The 27,949-nt window shown below is 42.1% G+C and overlaps 1 protein-coding gene across 1 annotated transcript in view; it reads right to left on the bottom strand.

The window, feature by feature from the left end:
- Positions 1-20,330, bottom strand: part of cacna2d4a (calcium channel, voltage-dependent, alpha 2/delta subunit 4a) — a gene marked incomplete at its 5' end in the record, with an annotated part of 66,062 nt that extends 45,732 nt beyond the window's left edge. The window contains 26 exons of the mRNA XM_079294491.1: positions 4,365-4,433; positions 5,715-5,842; positions 6,196-6,288; positions 6,455-6,548; positions 6,681-6,778; positions 6,896-6,941; positions 7,021-7,088; positions 7,293-7,354; positions 7,575-7,646; positions 7,757-7,843; positions 8,015-8,089; positions 8,256-8,336; positions 8,432-8,509; positions 9,731-9,864; positions 10,814-10,892; positions 11,060-11,173; positions 11,341-11,430; positions 12,374-12,448; positions 13,260-13,410; positions 14,432-14,492; positions 14,943-15,074; positions 15,201-15,363; positions 15,462-15,521; positions 15,984-16,100; positions 18,388-18,469; positions 20,155-20,330. Coding sequence (XP_079150617.1) covers positions 4,365-4,433; positions 5,715-5,842; positions 6,196-6,288; positions 6,455-6,548; positions 6,681-6,778; positions 6,896-6,941; positions 7,021-7,088; positions 7,293-7,354; positions 7,575-7,646; positions 7,757-7,843; positions 8,015-8,089; positions 8,256-8,336; positions 8,432-8,509; positions 9,731-9,864; positions 10,814-10,892; positions 11,060-11,173; positions 11,341-11,430; positions 12,374-12,448; positions 13,260-13,410; positions 14,432-14,492; positions 14,943-15,074; positions 15,201-15,363; positions 15,462-15,521; positions 15,984-16,100; positions 18,388-18,469; positions 20,155-20,330 — 2,485 coding nt within the window. The remainder of the gene's footprint in view (positions 1-4,364; positions 4,434-5,714; positions 5,843-6,195; positions 6,289-6,454; positions 6,549-6,680; positions 6,779-6,895; positions 6,942-7,020; positions 7,089-7,292; positions 7,355-7,574; positions 7,647-7,756; positions 7,844-8,014; positions 8,090-8,255; positions 8,337-8,431; positions 8,510-9,730; positions 9,865-10,813; positions 10,893-11,059; positions 11,174-11,340; positions 11,431-12,373; positions 12,449-13,259; positions 13,411-14,431; positions 14,493-14,942; positions 15,075-15,200; positions 15,364-15,461; positions 15,522-15,983; positions 16,101-18,387; positions 18,470-20,154) is intronic.
- Between the last annotated feature and the right edge of the window lie 7,619 nt (positions 20,331-27,949).

Genomic DNA, 27,949 nt, shown 5'->3' with positions numbered 1-27,949 from the left:
TCACACTTTCTTAAAATACTTCCCTCCTTCTCCTTTCCTTTCATCCATCCCTTCTCCCATATTTGTGTCCTTATGTTTTTCCTCAAATGTCAGCAATATGCAATGGCTGCTGTGTCACCATAACATGAAAATGATGTCACCGCCAAAGAGTCCTTCTGTTATAAACTTAGCAATCGTCACATGTTGATGAGGAATCCGTTTGATTGGCACTCCCTCGTTCACAAAAGAAGGTCGGTCTGTTTGCTTTGCATGGTGTTCACTTAAGTGTCCTCATTCATGCACTGAAATATTTCGATTTTTTTGTCACAAGAATTTGGCTTCCATTGCATATTGCTCCCCAACTGTTGTCCCCTCTCAATTTATAATTGGCTGGAGATAAACCTATATTTATCGTGTGTTATCTTATACCTGGGTATGATGCAGATAAATATTATTATATTAGCCTCTAATGTGGTGTGTTGGCCCATAAATCCCCAAAATGTTTTGTTGACTTAACTTTTTACGGTTTTCTGTATGAATTCATGATGTATGTCTTTCGCTGTGCTAATGACTTCTATGTTTTGTTTTAGGTTTAAATATCTGTGTCATGTTCGTTTATTCGTTGTGTTTTGTTGATTTGTGTTCGGTAGCTGGTCACGTTTCTGCAGGAGACATAGAAAGAGTTTGGCCATTGAGAGTGAAAAGGTCTCCATACTGCCTCGCTTGTGGAATGCATCAGGGAGACGTTATTTAGCAGAGTCACTAAAGAGACAGGTAACCTTATTTTTTTACTTTTTTTCGAGCGGAACTTTATCTCCAACAAGTAATATTTAATTATGCAACTACTTTAAAGTAACATACAGGATTCGCATCAGGCAGAACACTTGCGTCTACAAGATGTTGGGCTCCAACAGCAGTGGACCCCAGAGTAGTTGCATATGAAAACATTTGTCGGAGACTGAGCTGATCGGAAGTCAAGATGCACATAAACCTGGAGAATTATTTGATCGCACTTTCAATGTCTGAAGTCCGAACGCACTTTTGCAACGATGGTCGCCTCACTAATGTAAAGAGACAGCAACGACGCTCAGGTAAAATTAATTTAGCTGTAGATTTAAATGAATAATCGGCATCTTCAGGAGAATGTAGTAAAGGGATGTTAAAGTGTAAATATAGCCATGAATCACAGGGACTCTGGGGCAGTAACTGAAGATAAAAGGCAATGGCTGAACTCTGTCTATGAATGTGGAACCATTGTCCCGTCACCCCCTGGTCTGCAGGTCTTGTGTTGTTGGTAGCTAAGTATCTTAGCTAGCAGAAACCTGTTCCTATAGCCTGTGTGTGTGTGTGTGTGTGTGTGTGTGTAAAGAAAAATAAATTATAGTTTGTTACGTAAAAACTGCAGCAGCCATGATGACTGAGGGCCTACAAAGACTACATTGCCCGCAAATCTGTGGCGTGTTGTGTCACTGTGATGATTGTGATTATGACAGTGACGACATGATGGTGACGATGAAGCATTTCCCGGTCGATATGCATTGATTTGAATAAAAACATATCACACTTATGTCAGACTTATATCCAGACCGACGGCAGCAACTTGCTGTTCTTTCAATATTACCATGAGCACAAAATAAAGCAGATATTATGTAAGAATGTGTAGATGAAAAAAACACCTTTACAGACCAGGTCCTGGATATTTCACACAAACTATATTAATTATAGAAGCCGAGCATTATTTGTTAGATTTACATGGGAATTAGAAGATTCATAATTTCAATAATTGGAGTCTGTCTCTTTCGCTATTTACAGTGTACGATTTCTATTTCTGGGTGAAAGAGAAGGCCTGAAAATATGACGTTATGTGCTGAGGTGGGTTAAATACACAGCACCAAATGAAAGCATGAATCAGCCATGACAGCAGCTCCTCTGTATATATATCTATATATATCTATGTATATACCTGATCTCATTTTCTCTGACTTTTGCCCTCTAACTCCTCTCCCCTTTCTCTATTTCTCATCTTCTTTCTCCTTCCCTTCTCCTCACACTTATCTTGTCTCAATTTATCTTCCTGTCGCCTCTTCTCCCATCATCACCTTCTTTTCTCTCATCTCTGCTTTATCCTTTGCTCTGTCTGGTCTATGTTTCCTCCCTCCTTTTTATCCTTATTCGCCGCTTCTTCTCCTCCTCCTCCATGTCAGATATCTCTCTCTATCCTTTATTCTCTCCCTGCTCACTCTCTCTTTTTTGATTTTTCCAACTTATCTCTCCTTTCTTACAGTCTGCTTCCCTGTCAATTGGAGCGTATTAGCTTTATTTACATACAGCCTGTCACTTCTGCCACAGAGATATACTAATCCATCGCTGAGCCTTCGAGGAGTATAAACACAGTGTTTTTGTAGTCACTGTTGACTGATTTTGGATCAGCCTCTGAAATACCAAATCCTTGGCCTTCATCACCTGCCACCAAATCCGCTAGAAAGCAGACACGCAGTGAAAGTTCAGATAAACACTGACACTCAGTGGCTACAAATGGAATCACAACCTTTTTAGAATGTGAAGCGACCGCTTTTACATGTAACAGAGCTGTTTATACGTGTTTTTTTGTGTTTGTGTACAGTATTAACGTTTTCAGATTTTACGGTATATACATGGAAACTCCTTCTACAAGCTAGATCAAGGCAGAAACACACTTGCACAAGTAAAGACGTCGTGCCGAAGGTGGGAAACGGAACACAGCCTGTGAGCTTTTGAATATCCCCTCGTGTTCAGAAGTTAAGCGTGTTAAAGTAAGTCAGAGAGAGCGAGTCCATAAAACATTGATGCCGTCGTGCCGTGTTTTTGTTGAAGTGAAGCAGCTGGTAGAACATCCAGTGAGCAGCAACAGTGAATAAAAAGCAACCTATGATCATCATAACACAATCTACCATCAACACACACAAGAATCACCTTCCCTCAACAATTAATACAACTAATCAGAGCTCTTCTTGGTGCGTACATTTTTGGTAATACTGTGCACTTACTTTCATGTAAATGCTGTGTTGTATGTAGATGTAATCGTTATTTCACATCTTTCAGTCTGCTCTGTCACTGAGAATTCACAATAGGTACAGTAGGTCATAGCAGAGCTCTGGATTCGACACACTGTGACGTCAACGTTTCCAAACAAGCAGAGCGAGAGACGGAGCCAAGCAACACGGAGAGAAAAAGAAAAGAGAAAAACGTTAAGAATGACAGGCAGTGAGATTAAGAGAGAGAGAGAGAGAGAGAGAGAGAGAGAGAGAGAGACACATCTATTTTGAACTCTTTCGCTCACTTCTCTCTGTTTTCCAATTCCAAGTATAACACGATTTTCACACCTGAGACGAGTTCTATGAAAGCTGTGAAATACAGATAAGCGCTTGCGTTTGTGAGTGCGTTTAAATTCGTATGGAGCGTTTTCCTTGTCTGTCTGTCAGCATAATGCGACACCCAATGCACACAGGTACACACTTAAAGACATGCAGCCCCCAGAGAGTGCTACCTCGAATAATTAAGACTGAGGAGTGCGCCAGACACCGATGGGCTCACCAGGACAGAATACACAACAACACAACCACCAGTAAGCAGTGAAATAAGGCCAGAGACGATGAACTCGACCAATTTGTATTGTTATTCTTATTTGTTTATCTTTATGTGTCTTTACAGCCATCATTTGAATTAATTCTGTTGTCACATTGTCATATATTTATTTTTAATGATATTTTTTCAACAAATGTTGTCGTTAAACTGTAAAATAATAGTATACACAATCTACATCAAAAATGGAATATCGGACAGTATCTTGTCTTCAGCATGTTTTCATTCCAAAGAAGTGATATCAGCATTAGCCTCGAAAAATCCAGTAATGGTCAAGCAGGGTTCAATTTACAATATCTGTCTCAATAGTTTATCATGTTGTGAATCTTCACATCTTAGACACATTTCACACAGTAAAATACCAAACTGTGAATGAAACACGCCGAGCTCTATTTGTTATCTGTTACAACAGAACAAAACCACAGCCAGTGACCATCATTCATCCAAGAAGCATGGCACTGACAAATCAGCACATCAATAACCAACATGCCAATTGGAAAGTGACGCTACAAGCAATCACCACCCAGTCAGCAAGTTCACTGTCACCAACTGAGCAGCCAGGTTCAAACGGCAAAGAAAACAACAGACGAATGAAGAGGCAGAAGATGCTTTGAACGTGACGGGAGAGGACACTTTGCAAGAGAAACGGAACGTTTAGAAAGAGAGAAGAATTGCAAGTGCGTGTGTGGCAAAGAGGAGACGTAAACATGTGTGTAAAAGGACAGAAGAGAGAATGTGTATCAAAACATAAACTGTCATCCTACCTCCAGCGATGGCAGTTTTCTTTCCCACCGTTACAGTGACAGCAGTGGTAGCGATGACTATCCTTCCTGCTGGTAGAGCGACACACGCAATTAGCAAGAATTTACAGAACTTCACCACTTCATGCATGTAAAAAAAACAAGGGTGCATGCACGCACATCGCAAACACATACAAATTCATTCCAAACGCGTGCACGAGTATATATATATGCATGCACAGGAGGTGAAAAGGAATATGTTTCCAGCGGTAAATACAGTCAAAAAACTCTGTGAAACCAGATTTTTAATTGTCAACAAGTATTAGTCGACGACAGAGAGCTATCAACTCAGCACAATTCAAATATACCAGAAAGCTTAGTGAGTCCCTGAGAGAGGAGAGGAGGTTCCTATACTTTAATTGCATGCTCATGCCGCATGAGGAATGAGACAGAAGAAACAAAGAGAAACAGAGCCAGAAAGAGATAAAGAAAACAGAGAAGGGTGTAGAAACGGAGAACAGAGACCACAGCATTTGTCATGCTTTTCAGTTGGGGGTGAGGACGACCAGAACCAGGATGAATAAAACGAGGAGGCATGCCAAGTATGAGTAAAAGATTTCCTCTACCCTCCTCCTCCGCTTCCGCCTCACTGCGTTTTCTCCCTCCCTCCTCCGCTTCCAGCTCCACCTCCTCTGCACTCAAGGTGGCGCTATAGTCAGCCTCATAGTCCCTGAATATATCTGAACACAACAAACTACATCTAACATCAACCTAAAACATACATGAGGCAATGTGTGGTCATTTGAACCTTTGAGTGAGTCAGGAAGTGTGTTCTGTTATGAGGAAGGGCAGAATTATCAGCCTCAAATTCACTGAAGAAAAGGAAATGCAGAGGCAGAGACGGGTCAAGCTCAAAATCCCATCTTTTTTACTGACTTTCATTTCTCGACTACATATACAGATGGAGTTAAGTGTTCGTGTGATGTGACGATAAATATGATGACAGTAGCTGTTGACACTTTGTCACTCTGAAGCTGCTGATTATCCTTCAGAATCAGCGAATTCCCAGAAAATGAACTACAGAATAAACCGAAGTAGAATATCCATCAAGACTAAACACTTCACGGTCGATGGGCTACTTTTCTTTCAAACTTTCCAAACCCGTGTTGGACACAAACTTCATGAATATACAACAAAGTAAACACGGAGGAGCAATTGCAGCCTGCCGGCCAGATGACTTGGCCTGTCACTGAGAGATATTTGGCTCAACCTGGCTGAGGAAATTGGAAATAAAAAAAGCACAGAAAGTGTATCGTCTGTCCGTGTGTGTGTGTGTGTGTGTGTGTGTGTGTTCGGTAAAAGTATCTCCACTACCTCTAGTCTCCTGTCTGGGCATGTGGTATAGAAACTGTCCAGCTGGGTACTCGGACGCTCTGCGGTACCACACTGGGAAATGGTCCACTGTGAACATATTCTCCATGTCTACGGAGGTCAGGAAAAACCTGGGGAGGGATAAAAATAAGCTGAACAGAAAAACATAGTCTCTGCTGCCTAATTATGATGACAAACGAAAAGATGGAAGATTGAAAAGAAGGATAGGATGACGAGAGCAGCAGAAAGATGTGAGCATAATTCTGCACTCATTAGCAGCGGCACTTTTATCGACCACCGGAGGGCGAACTCTCATCTCGCTGTCATTAAAACTTCAATTCAGAGCTGTAACTACTATGACTATCATATCAACAGTTTCAACTTATTCAACCCCAGTGTTAAAGATGTTGGTCGTGGACATAATGGTGTGACTAATTTGATGTGATGATATTGAATGGACAAAATGGCCGTTTTTTTTACTCACTTGGCGACTCGTTTCTCAACACCAGCGTATCTCTGGAACCTCATCAGGCCGGAACGGGTCCCCAAGAATGCAGTTTCTACCCCCTCATCCATACTGAAAGAGAGCGAGAGAGGGAGAGACATAAAGAAGAGGAAGGTGGAGCAGATAGAGGGGTAAATATTTGTAAAAGATAATTATAATAAAGAGAATACTCATGTAAAAAGTCCATGTCGTAATTAAAAATGTATGTGGGTGTGTGTGTGTGTGTGTTAATATTCACCCAGATGTGTTGAGCATGAGAGCGGTCCAGTAGGCTTCCATAGGAGCCGTGACCACAGCATCAAATAGAGTTTGTTGCAACAACTGCACATCACCTGTCGAGAGAAACAAAAGAGATATTACGAATGATACAAAGGACTGAGGCCAAAAATGAGGAAGACATTACGTAAATATTTAGCACTGGATGAGGCCGACAGTTCTGTGCTGAGATTAAAGTGTCCACTTACACTCCAGATCTGGTTCTTTGCCAGTGAGGTATCGCACCACAGCCTGCAACTGGCTCAGCTTACGATGGGCTGGGTCAATGTCTGTCTCACAGTAGGTCCTACAAGCACACACATCCCAAACATGCACTGTAGTCACACTGTCACGGAGAGTTACAACCACTTAAACCGGTCGGAATCCCGTAACATCTATGTTCTGCTAGTTATGCCGTCCTCACCATTCACTGGCTATGGTCAGGTCTGGAGCCAGTAAGTCATGGAGACCTGAAGTGAAAAATACACAAGCGAGAGTAAGAATATCAGCACAAATACAGAGAAACTAAGCGAGACGGGAGAGACTTACCCTCCTCAACAGAGACGTTTCCAATGAAGATATACTCTCCATATCCTCGAGTCAGCACTATACCCAGACTGTCAATTACAGAGAAGTTATTTGTTACTGGCAGAATGAATCATGTTCATAATATCTGTTATTTCCCACAAAACGCATTTGTTGCCACAGAACATCAGTAATATTGTTATATTATTAGTTCATACAGGTGTTGCTTTGTTGGATATCGTGGATATTTCAAAACCTGACACTTTTAGGAATCCTGTTCAAGCGATGAGACAAACCTGAATGGTGTCCCGTTGATGACGGTGTAGAAGTAATCATTCTTCAGGAACATCACTCTCCTCTGTGGGGGACAAAGAGTGGGACAGAGAGTGTGTAAAAAGGACAGCGAACGCAGAGAGGAACAAAGACAGCATGCACGCAAAAGACAATGAGTAAAACATGTCATCTCAAAGAGGACAAAACTTGAATAATATGAGAAACAACAAAATGAATCCCAACAAGATGTAAGAGAGGCTCCTCTTGCCACACACAGGCACACTCACAAAAACAAATGTACTCACTCCTTTATCTACAGACGCTCTCACGTCTAACGCCAACGTCCCAGTTTCTCCTTTAACCATGGCGGTCCTCAGCTGAAACATAAACACTGCATACTGAGGCTTCGTTCAACTTCTCACACTGATATAATACGGGACAGCTAAAACAGAGAAAAGAAAAAGACGGAAACGTGTGCGTTGCTCACTTTCTCCTCGGTGTCTTCCCATTCCACCTCCGCCAGATCAACACTGTTGTAGTTGGGTTTTGGCTTTAGTTTCTTCCCATCTTTATACTGTCACAAACACACACACACACACACACAAAGCTAAATACAAGTCTTGAGGAACCTATCCCATATTATCACGCTCGGTTAATTGCAACACATCTGTCGAGCAAGGGTTAATAAGTTTCAGCCGTGTCTCAGCTGCGGTAATTCACTTCACAACACGATGTTTGTCTGTACCAGAGGTCGGAGGTCAGGGTGAGATAAGATGTAGCCGTTGTTGGTGATGAGGTAACCGTAACCATGGACACCCAGCTGAAGAGACAGAAAGAGGTGAGGACACAACACGGGTCACCAACATGGAATAATTAACATTAAATTATGACTCAAATGTCACCGACTGTCTCACAGAAGAATCGACCCAGAGTGCGTGTACAGTATTTCACCCTTGTTTGCGACACATCTGTTGTGGATCGTTTACCTTGTATCTCGGAGCTAATCTCATCAGTTCTTTCAGGGCCACATCGGTCCCGACCACTCCCAGCAGGATCCCATGTGACAACTACAGGAGACACACAGCAGGCTCAGAAATGCACAATTTCAGGTGACATCTGTTGAGGCTGATTGCAATTGTAGTGATTAAAGATGAAGACTTACAGTCTCTTTTTTCTTGCTGAACACCGGCATGGCTACAGAGGTCATGAGGAGCAGGCTTTGGGCCTGACTGTTGAACAGCTGTGGTGCACAAATACACAGAAACAGACACAGTTAATTACTCTGCCTTGTTTTTCTTGACAGGCTTAATTAGTTTGCTAAATTATGAGGAAAACAACTGTGAATCTAAATGTTTGTGGAGTTCATTCTTGTCGACCAAAAGGTGGAAAATGGAATGAACAGAAACATTAGCAGTTAAATCTCTAAGGTGACGTACAGAGGGAAAGGAATGAGAAACGAATAAGATATTTACTCAAATAAAAGGAGCTAAGTAAAAGTAAAGTAGTGGTATTTTATCCTACAAGTTTCAGCTGAAAAACTAATTTTTAAAAGCATTGACAAAGCTAAGCCAGCTAACTAGAGGATAAGCTAAGCTAACACTCTCTTAAGAAGAAACAAATCACATGACACAGGTATAAACTGTTAGCTGTTGACTGTAAAGGCTAAGCCAGACACTACAGGTACTATATACTGCATTCTATTCATTTTATTTATGGCGTTAAAAAAGAAAAGTTACATTAAAGCTCTATGTATGATGAGTATGATGTATGATGATTACCTCTTTTGTAGTTGGTAACTGAAGGTGAAGATGGAGGAAAGACAACAAGCATGAAATGGCAATGACACGTATGGTACAGATGAAAACAGATACTGAAACAATAGAGGAAATATAAAGCAAAAAGGCAGGTGGAGGTGGAGTAGCTAAAGATGGAAAAATTTAGAAAGGAAAATTACTTTGAAAATGTATACCAATTTCTGCTTGAGCAAATTGCCATGCGATGGATTTTTGCTGGCTGTGTTGCTAAATATTTGTCGGAGCACCTCTAGTAACATTCCAATGTTGCTAAAAGTGCACCAAGGTGATCCCGTTTGAATTGTGCCACATATGTTTGTAAAGTTAAAGGAAATTTTGCAAAGTGGCAGATGTCGTTTAACACAAAACCAAATGGTACTTTCGACAAACCAATGGCAAACTGCGACTTCCTTGACTTGCAAATTATCTTTAAAATTGACAAACATATGTCTCTCGCCATTAATTACCATACATATATTTTTTGAATAATATCCCGAGAGAAATCCAAAGGGGAGGGACTTCACCGAGACTGTATAACGGATCACTTCCAACAGTAATAGCACAGATATCCTAAATGAATCTGACCTTGTGATTACATATGCCAGATAATAGTGAAGCAAGATAATAGTGTGTGTTGCCCAGCAAGCACGTGGGAGAAGCGGACTGACCACACTGTCCATGTAGGCCTCAGTCCAGATGATGTCGTGATGGTGGTTGATGACCATTGGTCGGCTGAGAACATGGAGGTACTCCATAACGTTTTCCTGGACGTCAGCCAGTGTGGACACGTGTGTGTAGTAACCTGCAGGACACACAAATACATGTACACGCGCACAATATATCACATTACTCGGATGGAAAAACTAGGATTCATACATTTGAGCAAAGAAAATATTCACCATATTATTTGTTTTCTTCATCTTTCTGCTTCTGGCCTTTGGGTATTACATTTAAAGCAACAAACTCATTTATCCGACTTCAGAAAAAATTGTATTCTAAAAAAAACCCCACTAAGCCCAAAACCCCAAAAACGCTTGAATCTCCCATCAATACAAATGTGCTTTTGAATATTTTTTTCAAAGCTTGGCTTCGTCTACGGTTTATGGCATTTCTACAACTGGGAGACAATGACGTCAATGGGATACCTGCAGCGAAGCAGCTCAGAGACAACAGGCTCCTGAAGCACTGCCAGGTATGAATGTGTGCAACCTTTTTCTCCATTGTAATGTCTCCACCAGAGTGCCGCTGTGGATATTATTAAGTCGACCTGCTCACTCAACCGAAACTGAATGTCGGCTTTTGCAGCAGTGTAACAGTCAGCATTGTCTATTTATGACGGACATCTTGTTGTTGGCAGAGGCAGCTGCCAGTGTACGCAGCAGAAGGGAGTGCACCTGTTACCTATTACACACAGAGTCACACGGCCACATTGGATATTTTTGGGCCAGAGTTGTGTTTACAGTGTATCTGTGCTTATAATCAGGTATTTAGTCAGGGATTTCTGATGTGCACAGAGCAGGATAAAGTGATTATTTTCAGGTCTGAGCTGCTGCATGACCCCATGTAATTCACAAGAGGGCAGCACCTGATACCCAGTCCCACACAGCACCACCTGGGAACAACACAGAAAGCCAACAGACCTCCTATTACTTTATTCCTTGTTACCCAAACTTTTTGTGTCAGAACCATGGATTCAACCGAGCAATTTACGTCACCAAGCAGATTCTTGACTGATCGATCCCCCATTTTACCCTTGTTGTTGCAGGCAATCCATTTAACATTTTCAGCAAATGTCACCTCCCGTCCAATCAGATAGGTGAAAACCCGAACCTGTGGAGACAATAAACAGTATATCGTGAGATGGGATAAACGCCACTCATTTGTCACTCCAAACTGCTTTAAATAAACACTGTCAGTGATCTGTGTTTGTGTGCTTACAGTGTATTACACGGGTGCTTGTCGTTGATTATTCTTGTGTGCGTGTTTGTGTGTCATACCCGTCGTTCCGGCCAGTTGAACTCTTCAAAAACACTCTGGAAGTCCACCATGGCGCCGTCTGTTATCAGCATGATGGCCTGGTTACACAGGCTGCCCTGGCCCAGCGCTGCAACCTAAACACACACAATTGACGTGATCTTGGAAGGTTGCACTGCAGACCTGTGAATTGTGCGGTGCAGATATAGAATCTCCAAAGAGTTAGCTGGAATTGTTGTTGCTAGCAAAGCTGTGTGTTGTTAAGATCTGGCAGTTGCTGTGATTGTTGCAAAGAGCCACAAACCTCATTGAGGATCTTGAAAGACTCCTTCATTCCGTTTTTTACTTTGCTCTCTCCTTTGACATGAAGCCCATCAACCAACAGCTTGAAATGCTGCGAGATAGACACACAACATATAAACGCAGACATTGTCACTTAGCCATGGATGTTATCCTTTTGGTCAATGCAGGTCACCGTAGAAAAAGAAGGGAGAGAGCGAGCGAGTAAAAGAGTAGAAGAGGAAGTATTATGCCCAGCTCACTGGCACACTAATTTTGGCAAAATCCCTAAAACACCAAGGAGGTAATGAGGATTAATCAACTTGCATACAAAGCACACACTATGATACATGGCCACATTGTTGTGGGTGGCCCCACTGTGCAGACTGTGGATAGAAGTAGCCTTCGTGGGACTCTTAACATAATTGTATATCCTGTAACTGCAAATTGTTGCTGTGATTATTGTTGACAAAACTTATAACAAAAATGACTTGAAAGAATACACATTGAACAGAGGGACAGTTTGGGTAAACTCATTCTGACTTAACGTGGGAGTAAACACGGTAAGTAGTTGTTTGGGAATGTAGGAACTCTTTTGTAACACCCACAGAACTGAGTCGTCCTGTAAATGTGTGTGTACCAACATGGGTTTATGTTGACGGGGTTTATGATGACGTGGAGGGGAGTGAAAGTCGGGCATACATCCAACACATAACGCACATTCACACAGGGAGAGACTGGGCAGACTGAGAAGGTGTTGGTGTATGAAAAAAAGAACAGATGAGGGGCAGCAGCAGCAGAATGGGATATTAACATGAACTGTTTCTGAGGGGTTTCATCACTAAATCCTCTGACAAACAGGAAGCAGTCATTCACTGTCATGCTTTATGTGACGTGAAGACAGCGTGACGTATTTAGAGGATCAGTGAGATAACAGCCGCCGATTATTACGTTAGCAGAGTTTAAGTGAATTAATTAGCTGTCTAGCTTGTGTCTCCACTATGTGTGTGTGTGTGTGTGTGTGTGCGTGCGTGGGTGCATGTGCGTGTGTACGTTACCTCTCTGTTATCCAGATCAGCTTGTACCAGCGTTCCCTTGAAGCAGGGCTCCACGTAGCGAACGTAATCACTGTACTGGAGAGAGAAACCAAATAAACCGAATCTAAACAACGATCCGCATGATCAACGGTCAACATGATTGACTTATGTAACAGCTGATGATTAAGTTTTACTCCCCTCAAATCAATCCCTCAGTAAACCCTAAATATCACAATATCCCTGAATTACATTACACGTATTTCCTTTAACTATTTAACTGTTAATAATCTGCATTTATGAACGTTTAAATATTTGAGCTCTATATTATTAATATGAAGGTAATGAGTCTTTTTTTACTTTCGAGAGTTGTATTGTTTGTTTGTTTTTTCCGATGACATTTAGACATGGTGTTTACCATTTACTGATAAATGACTCAAGTCAAGTTCAAAGTCATTACATACAAGTGGGATTTAAACCCTTTATATTTAAAAACAAAACTCTAGCACTCATTGTACTGCATGGTCAGCTCATTGAAAGAGCGTAGCTTTAAATTCTGTGCAAAAGCAGCTTACGGGCAGCGGATTTGCAGGAGGCGTATGACTACACACACGCAGTAATACCAGGATAAACCAGGCTTATTACACCGATTTGTAGTTGTAGAGTTGCACGCAGCCAAAATCCTGAAAAACCTTTGAAGCTTCGATGTCACTGAAAGTAAATGCCTGTTTAAATGTTTGATATGTGTGGTCTATTTCCGTGTATTGTCCCTGGTCTCCGTACTGTACCTGTGCATTAGCTTGTCTGTGCGCTAATTTCAACGTCACGCTCGTCAGACACTGTCAGCCTCTGGCGAGACTGCGCATGTCATGTGTGTCTGTGTTTCGTGTAACTGTGTGTGTGTACTTACAGCTATGATGTTAACAAAGTCATTTTCCCCCAGTGTGTCCAGGATTGTGTTGATGGTGTGTTTGGCGATGGTCAATCTGAGTCCCTTCATGCTGCCACTGACATCCACCACGATGACCACATCTTTAGGAGAAGTGGCTGCCTGGATGTACCTAGAAAGAGACAGAGAGGCAGTAAAGACTTCATCTTTATTGTAACCCAAACCAAATAACACTCAGGGATGAACAGAGGCCGTTACTTACCAGTAATCGACAGAACAGGCAGAGTTTAAGCCTTATCCTTACCAAACAGTAATCTTTTCTCATTCAAACCCTTATTCTACTCTACAGATATTTTACGGGGAAGACGATTTGCCATGTCACAGCGGGAAAAGCACAGGAGTAAATAATACAATGAATGATGGGTTTCAGGGTCCTGGTGTTATGCCTGCTGGCTCACTTTCACACAGTCACTTGATTCTAACGGAGCCATCGTTTATGTAATTAGTATCAAGTCAAAATGTCTGCTGCGAATAGGGCCTGTTGAGACGGTCATCCGCAGCGTTAATCAGGCTGTTTGGGTAATGATGTATAAGCCAGTCTTGTCCCATTGCTGGCTTTACGGATGACTTTGACACGGGCTGCACCCACAACTGGGGCTCTTCATGGTAATAGGAGTAAGAGAGCTACTTCCAATGTGTATGAGAAGAGCTTTGTGCGTCTGTCTCTCCATTCAGCATCTACTCTTTCATGATTTAAGGGAACAAACTTAAACAATGCAGTACGTTGAATCTGTTGGCAATTGTATGAGCACTGATAAACTGAGGTCTGATAAAAATGCTTTCACGTCGAACATCACCTCAAAACTTTTAACATTTTGTTGCACTTCGAGTTAAAAAATTAGGATAAACTGCACTAAATGGGTAAAGACACTGATTCAGGGGGTTGAACAGCCACTGTAGCCAGAAAGACTTCTCTCACTAACTGCCTCTGCGACTGATTCAACGTGCTCCATCAGCCAAATAGTCGCTGATATGGGCAGACTGGTGGCAGCTCGACACACTGAAAAAACTACAAGTGATGCAGTGCCTTTCTTGTGCTCTTCTCCCTCTCTCCCTGTGAGAAGGATCTCTCTTTTCCAGACAAAAATCAGCCTTCTGTAGTCGGACTGATGTTAACAGGAATATGTCCTCACCAGTTTCTGTTTCTGGAATCAAAAGTGACCACACCATTTTCATCTGGAATCCACTGGATCCCTGGAGACAGAGAGAAAGATGGAGATTTAGCAAAGGCAGACGCTCACAACTGCCGCTTGGCTGCCTGGTTGGGTCGACGGATGGACAAATGAATGCATGGACGGATAATGACAGATGTGTCAAATAATGAGGGATGAGGTAGCGGATGAGTAAAACAAGCTGTGTCACAAATGCTCAATTACTAATTACTCACACACACACACACACACACACATGAGAGAATAAACCAGCAGCCATATTGTAGCTGAGACTGAGGCATCAACGTTTGACAGACAGCTTCCTGCATCGCCAGTTGCCGTGTAAGTACCCTGTTTGGCTTGTGTTAGCTGAGCATTCATCTGCAGCTCTGCTCATGTTGTCTTAACGCTGTGGCGGCACAAGAGAAACGTGCAACCGAAGACATTTTGGGAAGCACGGAGGATGTCCTGAATGTGGGATGCGTATATGTACCTGGGTACAACCTGAAGAAGCCTGCAGCGCTGCCAAAGTACTGCCAGGTCAGAGTTGGATCTTTCTGGAAGTTGTCAATGAACACGTCATTCAGAGCCTCAGACATATAGGCTCCATTCAGAATATCTGGATCTATAGAGAGAGAGGGAGAGAAAGAATGATGTTGACATTCTGCTGGCAATCAGATGTATATCACAACAAGTGCAGGCTGCATGTGTGTGTGTGTGTGTCAGTGTGTGTGTGTTCACACTTCTGTACCTCTGTTGTAAACATTAGTAGGGACTTGTATGTTACTCAGTTGTGTGTTGACTGGCAGTTTATTGAAGTGTTCATTCTTCTCCAGAGCGAATTCTCCTCCCAGCAACAGTGGATTCCCGTCCTCGTCCACCGTGTTGATCAGCATGGAGTTAAAGTATTCAAACTAGAGAGAAGAGTAAAGGATGTGGCGCTTGTAGGTCACTTTAAGATGAAATATTGCCCAAAAGTCTCAAACTGTGCACAGAGGTTATTGTCACGTACCGTTAGAGTTTCATTGTACTCGTGGTAAAGATCAGCGTCCTCTGCTGCTTCTGCCAACCTCTGTGATAAAAAAAACACACACCAGGTTAAGGATACACCCGGAGCAGACAAGTCAGAGTAAGCACGCACATCCAAACCAAAGAGGGCAGGTGCTGAGCCGTAAGTGGGCAGATCATAATTAGCTCGCACACTACAGCGCACCGATGTCCGCTTGTGTTTTACACCTCGGGGAGGTTTCGAGCACAACTGCTCGTCATCAGTTGGAGTAGACCGAAAGTAAATTAAAGTACCAAATGAAATAGCGTAAGCAATACTCAATAAATATCCCCGTATCTCCACCACCATCGGGCTTGTAGGCTGTAATCAAGTACGGGAAAATAAAGAGGCGCTTAGATACTCTACTCGCCTCAACTAAGGAGAAACTCTGCCCATGCAGGAATGGTTATCAAGTCTGCAGGAGACATGAAACAAGATGATTACCTTAAAGTGTGTGTTTGCTTTTACGGAATGTATCATTATTACCTTCACAGATTTCATCTTCCTCCCAAGCATCTCCTCCATCTCCTCGGCAAACTTTTTTACTAGCTCCTCTCCGCCCACCTCCTCTATCTTCACCGCGGCCTCGACATCCTTGTATTTCTTTTAAAAAACAGACACAGATTGACTGATTAATAGCAGTGCGGATACCTTACAGAGAATCCTTCTCGAGAAAGTGTCACGTGAGCTCATTAAATCAATAAAACAACAGAGAGTAAGGATTATAATATATACATTTCAAAGTCACGTACACTCTCTCTGGGTCAAAATGGAAAACAACAGCGACAAACAGAGACTCATGGGGGTGATCCTGGTATTATATAATTATACACACGCATGCACAGTTGCAGTGCAGATGAGGGTCAAGCCCTGGCTTTATCCACTCCCCAGACCCCGTCTCTAATCTGCAATATTCGACAGAGGGACGCCACAAAGGAAACCATCCACTGCACACGGCGCCTCCTGACTGACATCTGTGCATGCACGAATGTATTATTGTGGCTGCTAGTGGCTGCTGGGTTTGCTCACTGAGCTGTCGAATTAAATCAGTTACATAAATGTAATCTAATGGACGTTGTGCTGTTGTTGCCTGCGGACTGAAAGGTTCATTTCCGGCACTGATGATAAAAAGCATCAGCCGTGATGACAGATGAAGATGAATGGTTTTGTTTTTGGGGTTGATCGGCATCGGACTTGTTTTCTATTGCAGGAAGATAATTACCATTCCTCAAACATTTGTTGAGACAATAGGCTTGTTAATGGGAAATCCCCAGTTCAAAGGTGGGGAGATGGGAAAGGCCCTTTTAGCGAGCAAGTTACAACTTTTGGCAGCCTGTTGACGTAAAATAACTTCTGACAACTCAGTGGGGAAACTATGTGCCCTATTTGACATTCAAAGTGAGCTTTATACTGTTTTCACTTTTACAGATTTTCAATTTCCATTCGAGGGGAGAAACAGCCAGACTGAATTAGACAGATTAGAGGAACAAACAGATATCAATGAGAAAGTGGATGATAAAGAGCTCTATTAAAGCCTTCTGCAAATAAACAATAAAACCCCCTTTTCAACGAAACTAAGCTCCAGCAATTACTGTATTATCTTTAGATATGAAGTCAAACACTCAATATCCTGTTCAGTTCACTCAGGCAAGAAGACAGAGTCACTAAATGTTCCACAGATAACGAGCAAGCCATCGATTAGACAGAGGTGGGTGATTAATGGCTTCTTGTTGCCGAGCTTAAACGAATGCATGGGCGCTTTTTACACATCACTGACTAGATAAAAGCACCTACGTTATGCACACATACTGATGTTACTGATACTGTTACCACAGCAACTAGTATTATTGCTACTACTATGACAACTGCAACTTTTACTGCACTACCATCACTTTACTGCTCCTGTTTCCGGGACTGCTTGAACAGTCGGTATTTAAAATCTGTCTGAAAATATCTGCTGTAGAGGGAGACGGTCAGTAGTAGCATGTATCACAGCGTGTTTGTGTGCGTGGCAGATGGTGAGTGGGCCTGCTAGGTATTCTACAGGGTGGCATGCTGAGGAAGACCGCACATCCTAATTACTTGAAGACACACACACACACGCACGCACAAGCATAACCTCTTCTTCAGTCTCGAAGGTAACTCACACACCAAAAGTCAAATTCTACTCAGTTCAATGAGCTACAGTATATCAGCATGACATTTATTAACGTGTGTACTTTTAAAGCACACCAGTTGTTTTTAAAGTCAACATCGTGTGAGTTTATTTATGTGCTTTCTAAGTGTGTCATGACATGGGTCTCTGGGCCATGTGCAGATGTTGTACAGCAAATGTATGCCAGTCAGTCGGGCTCCCATTGGACGATGGGGCAGAGGGGAGAGGAGGGGGGAGGAGCTACGGACCCCGCCCGTCTCAGGCTGATCTGATGATCTCATCTGCTCCATATCCAACCGTCTCTTTTTACCATTAACTACATTTATGTCTTTGTATTTAAGTCCTTTTCTAAATGCCAGCAGCCATATTGTCAATCGGCAACCTCCTCTCTACATTTCTCTGGTATGCATGTACTGTATGTTAGGGACAATCAATCAAAGGGATTAAATCCCCACCACAACCACCACCTCCCCCTCAACATCACTGATTTGTCCGTCTGAAATGGGAAATTACTGACGCACAATATAATGTATAATCATCTCAAAACACATACAATTGAGATACCTTGTGAAAACATCTGAATTTTGTGTATATATATGTATATATATATATATATATATATATATGCAGCTGATTTTAGCTTGTGCATGTGTATCCGTGTTTCTATCTAACATCATGTGTGTGTGTGTGTGTATTTGTGTGTGTCTGTGTTTCTTAGTGTGCGTGATCTCTTACCTTCTGCAGCAGTTTAGCTCCAGAGTATCTGGCGGACAGGGCAGCTATCTCTTTACCAAAGGACACAGCCCACTGCTGCACCCTGGACACGCAGAAAACATGATCACCAACGCTGTTAGCAATATCTATGAAAACAATGCAATAACTACAAAGGCAAGGCAGGTTTACTTGTATAGTACATTAGTAAATGCGACCATATACGGTCCAATCAGTCAAAGGGACTATTCACATCATGGCAGCCCATAAGATGGTCTTGCTTAGAAGTGATCTACAAAGCGTTACTAAATGATCTGTCGACCCTTAAAATATCGTTAGTTCCACCTTTTAAACCCTTTAAAAAGAGTTGCTTATTAGAAAGAGGTCTCAGTTGAATTACTGACATTTTGGCAAATAAAGGTGTATACTTTCCGTATTATGGATATTTAAAAATGCATTGCAATAAACTGAATAAAAGCACTGTGAGGTAAATGTCACAACTGACTCTGAAACAAGTGTGGAACAAATCAGGAAAGTACTTCCCTCAAGTGTAACACAGTGCTTTGAGAAAGAGATAAGGCCTGTTTCTAAATCACCCTCTTCCCAAATAATTTCACTTGTGCCTTGCCCGAAAAAAATAAGGGCTAATAAAACAAGGTCAATAGTGAGAGTGACTCTTACAAGCCAATTACGAAAAGAGGTTGGGGTGCATTCACCGATAACAGATTTAAAGGGATTAGTGTTAAGGTGACAGTAAAAGCTGACAGTCTGATCGGTCAAGAGGTTACTCTGTGCTCTATAACATGCAGTAATTCTACAAACACTTCATGTGAATGCAGCCAAGGAGAGATAATAGAGTTTAGAGAGTAGACAGGATGTGACAGATGGCTCGACCTATGGGGAGCCAGCCAGCTCGCTGCTGGTTGGCAGGCAGGGTTGCCACAATAATAACCTGACCAGCCTCAGTACCTAAAATACTGTGTTGACTTGTTGATATGATTTATTCTGAAAGGGTTCATTCTAAAAATGTGAGGATTGAAAAGGTAGAGTGTAAATATTATCTGTTTTTTTCACGATAAAACTTCTTTGACGTAGAAAATGTGTCATTGCTATGGATGTCTTTCGGCCAGTTGTCTGTTTTCCTCCTGGCTGCAGAGCGATGTTTCCTCAGAGGCGAAAGACTTGACCTTCTTGGACTCACACACACGCAATGTATGCTGTACAATCAACCATTGCTTCTGTGGTTTTCAGTGCAATTAACAAAATGCTGTGTATTTCTGTGTCTCTCTTGACCCCTTCCACTTTAACACACACACACCCACACACACACAAACACACAGTCAATAGGCTGTTGTGGACTGACAGCACCGTATCGATCTGTTAGTGTTTTTAGTCAGCAGGAGGTTTGAAAGCTGTTCAGGGAAAAGAGCTTCGTCTGGCTTTTGGAGAACAATTTGGGTACAATTGTTGATGTAATGTCCTAATAAAGAACAGGGTTTGCGGTCATCTTACTGGTAGTTGCCGCTAAATGGCAGCACATTGTGTTTCGTTGTAAGTGAGGATGCAATCATAGCAGCCCATACAGGTAAATACAATAGTAGCAACTTTTGTGAAAATGCTGGATAAGTGAAGTCAGTATCTTTAAGATCCTTGGAATAAATGTCCTACAAATCTATATATATATATATATATATAGTTTACATTAACATCCAAACTTGATCCGACAGAAATGGTTCAGTTCCTGGGGGTGAAAAACTAAGTGCGAGGGTTTTCTAGTGCAACTGTACTCACGTTTCTGGTGAGAGCTTCATCTGGCCCTCGACCATCAGGCACAGCGAGCTGGAGAGGATAATCCACAGCAGCAGCATCAGCCTCCCTCTGAGCGGCCCATTTCCGTCCCATTTACTGGCATTCCCAGCGTTTCCCCAGATCCGGAGATTCATCCCTGCAGCTGCCACGATCCGCATCAGTTCAGCAATTGTTGCACGCTGGCTCCAAGAGAAAATTTGACAAATTAGGACAAAGCAAAGTGAGATTAGAAGTGCTCGGGTCACAGTGCACTCACAAAAAGAGGGACGTTGTTTGCTTCATGGGTAATGATGTATAGTGGGTTTTTGGAGGTTTGTTTGTTTAAAAACTACAATGACAGCAGTGGGAGTCAAGCAAAACAGTACAGTTGCAGCCTATTAAACCAATATTGTGATGAAAGAAGCTAAAAAGCTCCATAGAGCCGAGCAGAACAGGATGGGACCACAAGGACGTAGCCTAATTCAGGAATTTACAGCGGAAATCAAGTTAACAACTTGCTCAGACCTAAAAAGGAAAAACACTTTTTGTCAACTTGCCTGGTAAAGTAATCGTTACCAAAAATGTAAAGCTCCAATCCACAGTTTTCTCAAACACATTCATGCATTGTTCAACTCTTGAGACTCCCCCCGAGGCTTGAAAAGAGGCAGACCTAAAATACACAAGGACCCGTAGTGACATGTGGAGAATCTGTGAGAGTCCGAGGCCTGCTCGGGAAAAGCAAAGGATCCAGAAAGCTCACGTGAGACATCCAACGACAGAGAACGCATGTCATCCTGAAAGCAGTCGGAGATTTAAGGCTCCATTTGGCTTCTAAGAAAGATACTGAGAAAGCCGCAGTCTGCGAGTGGAACGATTTGAGAGCTGCTTCTCCTGTGAGCCAAAAGATTGAGACAATGCCATGTGATGTCCAAGACGCTAATTCAAAAAGAGCACAAGCTGGAGCCACAAAGTGGGATGCAGGAAGATTAAAATACGTCCCCAAATCAATACAGACGGAATTTCACTGAAGATTACTCACTATGTAATGTGGTCAAAGCTTTAAAACCATTGCCTTTGAGACATGTGGGTTCTGGAGAGAAAGTTCCACAGCAAATGAAAAGTGTCTGATTGATGATTTGATGTCAGCTCAGCTGGGTACCACAGCACACAATGGAGTCTAGAAAGCGCCTGTCTCCAGTGTCAAAGGTCACGTCTTCGTACCAGGAGTCACAAAGGCTTCCCGCCATGTTCCTACAACTCCCTCTCCACACCTTTTAATTCTATTTCTAGTGCTCCCATCATCCGCTTCTCTCCTCCATGATCGCTCTCTTCGATCCAAAAGATGCTGGGGGGGGGAAAGAAAGGGAGAGGGATGAAATACTTGGGTCGTCCCGGTAAACTTTTGTCTCCACCCGCGTTCAAGTCCTTGTCACCAGAAAGCGAGGTATTCCCAAGCAGGACTTGCGCACATATTCCCAAAAGACAGGTGCTTCTGCCGTCCTTCCCTGATGACCTCACATCCCGGTGGGTCCAAACCGAAACCACGCAGCACTGGGACACGATCACTCTACGAGTGAGATGGAGTGAATGATGGATGGAGGGATGGTGGGACTTCCTCTCTCTCCTGCATATCTCTTCCTGCCCTGCGGGACCAGTTTATACCATAATCCAGGCAGGATTAAACCCCTCCTCCCTCCATCCCTCCTCTTCTCTCTCCATCCCTCTCGCTCGCTCTCTCTCACGCACACACACATTAACACAAACACTATCTCCCTCTCTTGCCCTTATCTTTTCTCCAACGCAATTTGATCTACTGTCGTTCTATTCCTGCTTTTAGTTGTGTTGCTCTCCCTCTTTTTATCCCTTTATCTTTCTCACCAGGCATTCTTTCACCTGCTATTTCTCCATTCTTCTCCTCCGATTCTCTCATACTTCTTTGCTTTTTTTTTTTTGCTTGATCTTTCTCGGTGTGTCTGTTTTTACTGAGAAAGAGAATGAATGGAAGAAAAGATGGCAGTGGTAAGAATGAACTGAGGTCATCTGTCATGGGGGGGGGGGGGGGGAGAGAGAGAAGAGATGGGAGGAGAGTAAAAGAAAAGAAGCAACGGGAAGAGAGAAACGAGAGCAAATGGGAAGAAGAGAGGAAAGGGAGAGCCCTCGGTTGTAGTTGCATCCGAAGGGAGCCGCAATTTGTGGAGGATGATGCACTTGACTGACACAATCTTATAACATGAACACACTGAGACACCTAGTGGACTCTCATTGCCTCACATGTATGTCCACACACACACACACACACACAAACACACACAAAGAGTGCTGCAACATCGATCGGTCTATAAGTTTCAGTAGGTTTAGAAATCTGCTCTTATTTTTAGTATGAGTTATTTCCGTGGCTGCTTGAAGACAACTGCAATGTCATGTTCATGTCATACTTTTTTCTATTGAAATGACTCCAGGAGTAATTCATGTTTAAGTGTCCTGTGTGTGCTTGGGTTATCTCCGTGGGTGTACTCTGCCTGCATAGCGCTTGAAGTTTTGGGATTTTGTTGCTGCTTTGTTGGAGTGAAATCTCTGTGACTACCGACTACAGACACTTCTGCTCGTGTTCACCGCTTTGTATGAAATGTTTAAACAAGTCATTTTGTGTTTATTGCTTCAACTAAAACTGCACAATGGATGATTTTAACTGAATGAGAGCCACAGCAGACACATGACTGTGAAACGACGTCTAGAGCTGAAATGGGCTGTCTGCTGCTGGTACCATTCAGCAACATTTAACTAAATACCAGAGACACAGTCAGACATACACACAAGCAAACTCTACACACACACACACACATACATATATGCTTTTGCAGGTACACACACAGGCACACACACACACACAGTAAAGTCTCTCCGTCTCCCTCCCCCCCCCCCCCCCCCCCTCTAATATGGACAAACTCTTGATTTTTCTACACTTGTTCTGAAAGTATAGCAACATACAAAGGCTTGGGTTGAAATAAATCAGAACTATCCCCTGAGTCCGGTTGCCGCTTTGTGAAAATCCTTCGCTATAAACCGAACACTGATAACTTTACAGTCCAGTAAATGATTATCTTTAGTAAGAGCATATAGTTAAACATAGTAATCATAATCATAATCATAATCAATACCAAAATGAGGATGTGGAGGATTTGATTTCCATTCATTCATCTCCAATTCAGTCGTGTCTTTGGTTTTCCAGGCTATGTTTTACTTTTTTCCCCAATTAATACCTTTTAAGGTGCAATATTTGGCCCTTTTCTGTTTTTAGACCACTTTTATTATAATTTTCCATTTACTTTTCGTTTTCATCACATGAACAACAAATATATCTACATGAATACATTAAAATATGATCCTCAAACACCATAAATCACCACTGTAGGATAGAACAACAAAGAAAACTCACTCACCTGTGCCCCGGCTAATTATGGTTCCAACTTGTCTTGTCTGAGTTTAGGAGACTGTAAAACAATGACATGAAGAATGATTCCTAAAATTCAGTTTGAACTCTTTCGTGGATGAACAAAGACATAAAAAAGACATAAACCATAAACAAAAACAATATTTGTCTGTTTTCGTCTGATTCATCACCTCACAAAAACCAGTAAATCAGTTAATGCAGATGACATCCTCCATTTGAGAATACAGAGGCAACTAAAGTCGTTTGGACTCCCCGAACAAACAGAAGACCCCGCCTCTCTCTGCATGGACACACACACACACACACACACATCCCAAAGTCATTGATTAGTCTAAGCCAGGGCTAATAGTCAGCCCTTAGTTTTAGCTCCATCAGCTAAACCAGTGGTCTGGAAACGTGTGTGTGTGTGTGTGTGTGTGTGATTCCAGAAAAAATACAGATACAGCCCTCCTAACACTATACTGTTCAGCTTTTTTTTTTGTACTGTACCGTAGCCGATTCTGGTTTTGGGTTTAACTCTTCTGCTTCTTTATATACTGATGTTGTTAATCACCATGTGCGGTTGGTCGGGGAGAGGAAGCAGGAAGGGAGGGACAGGCAGCCAAATCCCCTTCGTGTAAGAATAAAAAGTGGGCAGCAGATTGATTGGGACTCTGATCATTTCACACTGCGTTTCAGTGTTTGGGTTCCCAGCGGCTATTTGTGAGCAATTAGCAGCCCTGATAACAACACCACCAGTTAGTACTAATGGACTGAAGAATTTGTCACACGAATATATCGAAAATATTATGTCACGCTAAAAGTCAGGGAGGGCAGAGCAGATCCTTGGCTTTAAATCGCCTCACTGTACTGCTTTAGCCATACGCAGTCTGTTTATCTGAAGAATCATACTGTATGCCTGTACGCAGAGATGGGCAGTATTTCTATTACTTGTATTTGAAATACGTATTTCAATTACTTTTCAGTATTTTGTAATTTGTATTTGATCGGGCCGATAAAAATCGAACGTAATTTGTAACAAAATACTTTAGAGTGGAGTAATTTTGTATTTAAAATACTCAAAATACTTTCTCCACGAATCAAAAAACAGTTCACGAGTTCAGTCTTCAGATCTTCAAGTTCAACAGATTGTCTGTCAAGTTAAATATTTTTATTTAAGCATTTCCTCTATTTTAAATACAAAATACATGTATTGTATTTTGTTACATTTTCTGGCACCAGTATTTTGTATTTTATTTTGATACATTTATTTGAGGGGTATTTTGTATCAAAATACATTTTGATGTATCTTTGCCCATCTCTGCCTGTACGTCACCAGGAAAGTGATGAAGTGAAAGGTCTATACGGTCCACACCACACAATCCATTTAGTAGCTGCTTCATCTGCTAATGAAGATCATTTGATTTGATCAAAAGCTCCACAACAGCTCCTAAATGGACCTTGTGGTCAAACTTAATGGCTGCTCAGTTCAATCAAATCAACTCCATTGTGTCAGCAATGCACCGGGTGCTCGGTTAGGCACGACAAACTCAGGGAGCGATTTATTATTGGAAAAAGATGTTGTATTGAGTCCATTAGAGTTAATTGGGCAAGGCCCCTCAATACTGCTGGTTGTGTAAAAACCAGTTGATTAATCACTGCAGACGTCATGTCACACTATTGATCGTGGCAAAAGAAGGCAACGATGTGACATTAAAGCAATAGTGAGACTTCATTGTGATAAGTGTTACGTGAGGCTGGATCAATCTTGAATAATAATTATAATAATAATCATCATAATACCAGTCAGCCATGCAGATCCATTGACACAACATAACAAAAAGACAAAGGAAGTTTGAGAACATTTAATATCCAATGAAAATATATTCCAGTTTAAGTAAGAGCAAAACAGAAAGAAATACAAATGTGTAAAAATGTTTTCATCGGCGTTCCGATGTCTCATAATATCCTAAATGAAAACGGCTTTTAAGAAAAACTTTATGGATGACAAAAAACTGGATATGTTGTGTAAGAATGAATTTGTACTTCTATGTTTGCTGTACATTTGTCATGTAACATGCTGGTTATTTGTACTTTGACAACAATACATTTTCTTTGAGTACAAAAATAGGAAAAAAAATATTCAGTTTTTTTTCTCTCAAATGTATTCTTCTTCTGTCACTGCTGTTTTTGTGTCCTCTGGTAGCTACTGTATCGTCTGGCTATATACCAGTTGAGCACGGGAGCTAAACACAAACGGCAAACCCTAACCCCGATCAAATTAAACAATTTCATTGACTTCAACTTCTCTGTGAGGAACTGAGCACACGGATCGGAAGAGTATTTTGGAAGTGCATTTTCTATCGTATTGTCTTCTCCACTTAAACAGGCCTTTGAAATCAAGACTATTATGGGATATGTCTAAATACCTTCTCTGCTGCTATTTATGGCTTTGAATCCATTTAACGCATTGCTTATTCAACTGGACTTACCATCAATAGCAACGTGTTTGATGAATAATTAAGAACGTACGCTTCCTGAGGGGACTTTCTGTGAGATGTTGTTTGGCAGTGAAAATGTTCAGGAACTGTGGAATGAATGCAAAAATCACTTAAAAACACACAACTCGAGTGATATTTCAGTGTGTTTAAAAGATTGTCAATGGTTTTTCTCTGGTGATGAAATCCCCTCTGCTAATCCTGACTGGATTATCTAATCTTTAAAACTGACATCTGTAAAAACACAGGTACAGCTCCGCACTGCTCTCTGTGAGGTAGGGCAAGTTGACGACCTCCTGTACTGTCCTCGCTACTTCAAGTGAGATGGATACCATGTCATTTTTAAATCTTCCTCAGCTGTAACTAAAAGTACCAATACAGATGTTCATCCCAGCTAGAGTGTGCTGGAGAAGGAGGAGCAACAATTCAAAAACAACACGGTATCATTTGAATAACTGCAAAAGAATTTGGATCGTGAAATATACTCGTTTAATGTTCCTATAGAACGCAAACTAGTAGCAACGTCATTTAAAAGAATTGGAAATAATTAAAATTCCGTTTAACAATTAAAAATACTTTTCCAAATATACAGAAAACAAAAACATGTTGAACATGTATTCCATTTACAAGTCAGTTTGAGCATATCCTTCAGCACTAGTTTTTCGCTGGCTGGTGTTAGACGACGGTCACGGAGTAAAGGCTACAAACAACTAAAACAAAACAGATTCAAATAAAAGTCTGCTACATTTGGTGAAGAAAATAGTGCAGGGAAACACAAATGTCAAACAGCGTGAGAAACAGAGCGTCTGCAGTATCGGCTACATTTCCCCTTAACTACAGGTGACGTCAAGACCGTAGAGTTATGCCATATTTGAGGAGTCACAGGATGAAAAGTGATGTCTTTTTGTAAAAATGGAAACACACACACATTAGGAATTTTTGACAACTGTTTTTTTGTTGTTGTTGTTGCGACTAGAGAGACTTGGTTCTCAGGGAAGAGAGTCAGGTTCTGTAATACAGTAAGTGTGTGTGTGCGATTAGAAGTGTGCTATACATCCGTGTTAGATGTAGAAGAAGGAGCCCCGCTGCTCTGGACAGTATATGTGTAGACAGAAGGTGTGAAGAGTCATCAGTACTTGCTGCCGGAGTCATTAGTAAAGCGGCTGATGTAGGCTTCGTAGATGGTCTCCAGGAATGAGCTGTCAGTCTGAAAGACACAAGCACGGCTCATCATACTGTACGTTTGTGTGCATGCATGCATATTCTCATAATTAACAAATGGACAGAGGGAAATGTCGGGAACACTCTTTTTTTTTTTTTTTTACCTGGATCATGTGCAGCAGTGTGGCCTGCAGCTGGCTTCTGGACAGGACTCTGATGTCCTCCTGCAGCGGGGGTCTGGACAGGGTTGAGGGGGCAGGGCAGCTCTCCTGGGCAGCCGCCGGCAACCCGCCACTGGACTTCGCCTGAGTGAACACACTGGGAGAGAGGAGCAGGTTGGGGGCCACAGTGGCCGGTATCCGCTGGGGGGAGATGACCTGGATAGACAGGGAGACTTATGAGTAATCACTTTAAGCAACCTAACAATAAGAATTTACACAAATGTAAACAAGTAAAAGAGAACCGCTACTTCGTAGTGCTTACCTGAAACTGCAGCGCAACCTTTTGACCCGCGGTCTGGTTTGAGACCGGTCCTACTACCGAGCCTGCACCTTGACCTTGAGTGGGCCCCAAGAACCGAGGGGCCAGTCCTGGACAGAGTCGGGGGGGATCGTGGGAAGCCAGGCTTTGCTCTTGCTGGACCAGCTGGAGCTTTTGCAGGAGCTCATGAGGCGACACCACACCGGACATCTGGGAAGACAGACCTGAC

Source organism: Melanostigma gelatinosum (assembly GCF_949748355.1).
Source record: "Melanostigma gelatinosum genome assembly, chromosome: 22".
Taxonomy (NCBI): domain Eukaryota; kingdom Metazoa; phylum Chordata; class Actinopteri; order Perciformes; family Zoarcidae; genus Melanostigma; species Melanostigma gelatinosum.
Note: the sequence above shows the minus strand (reverse complement) of the source record. Positions and strands in the feature narration are given on the sequence as shown.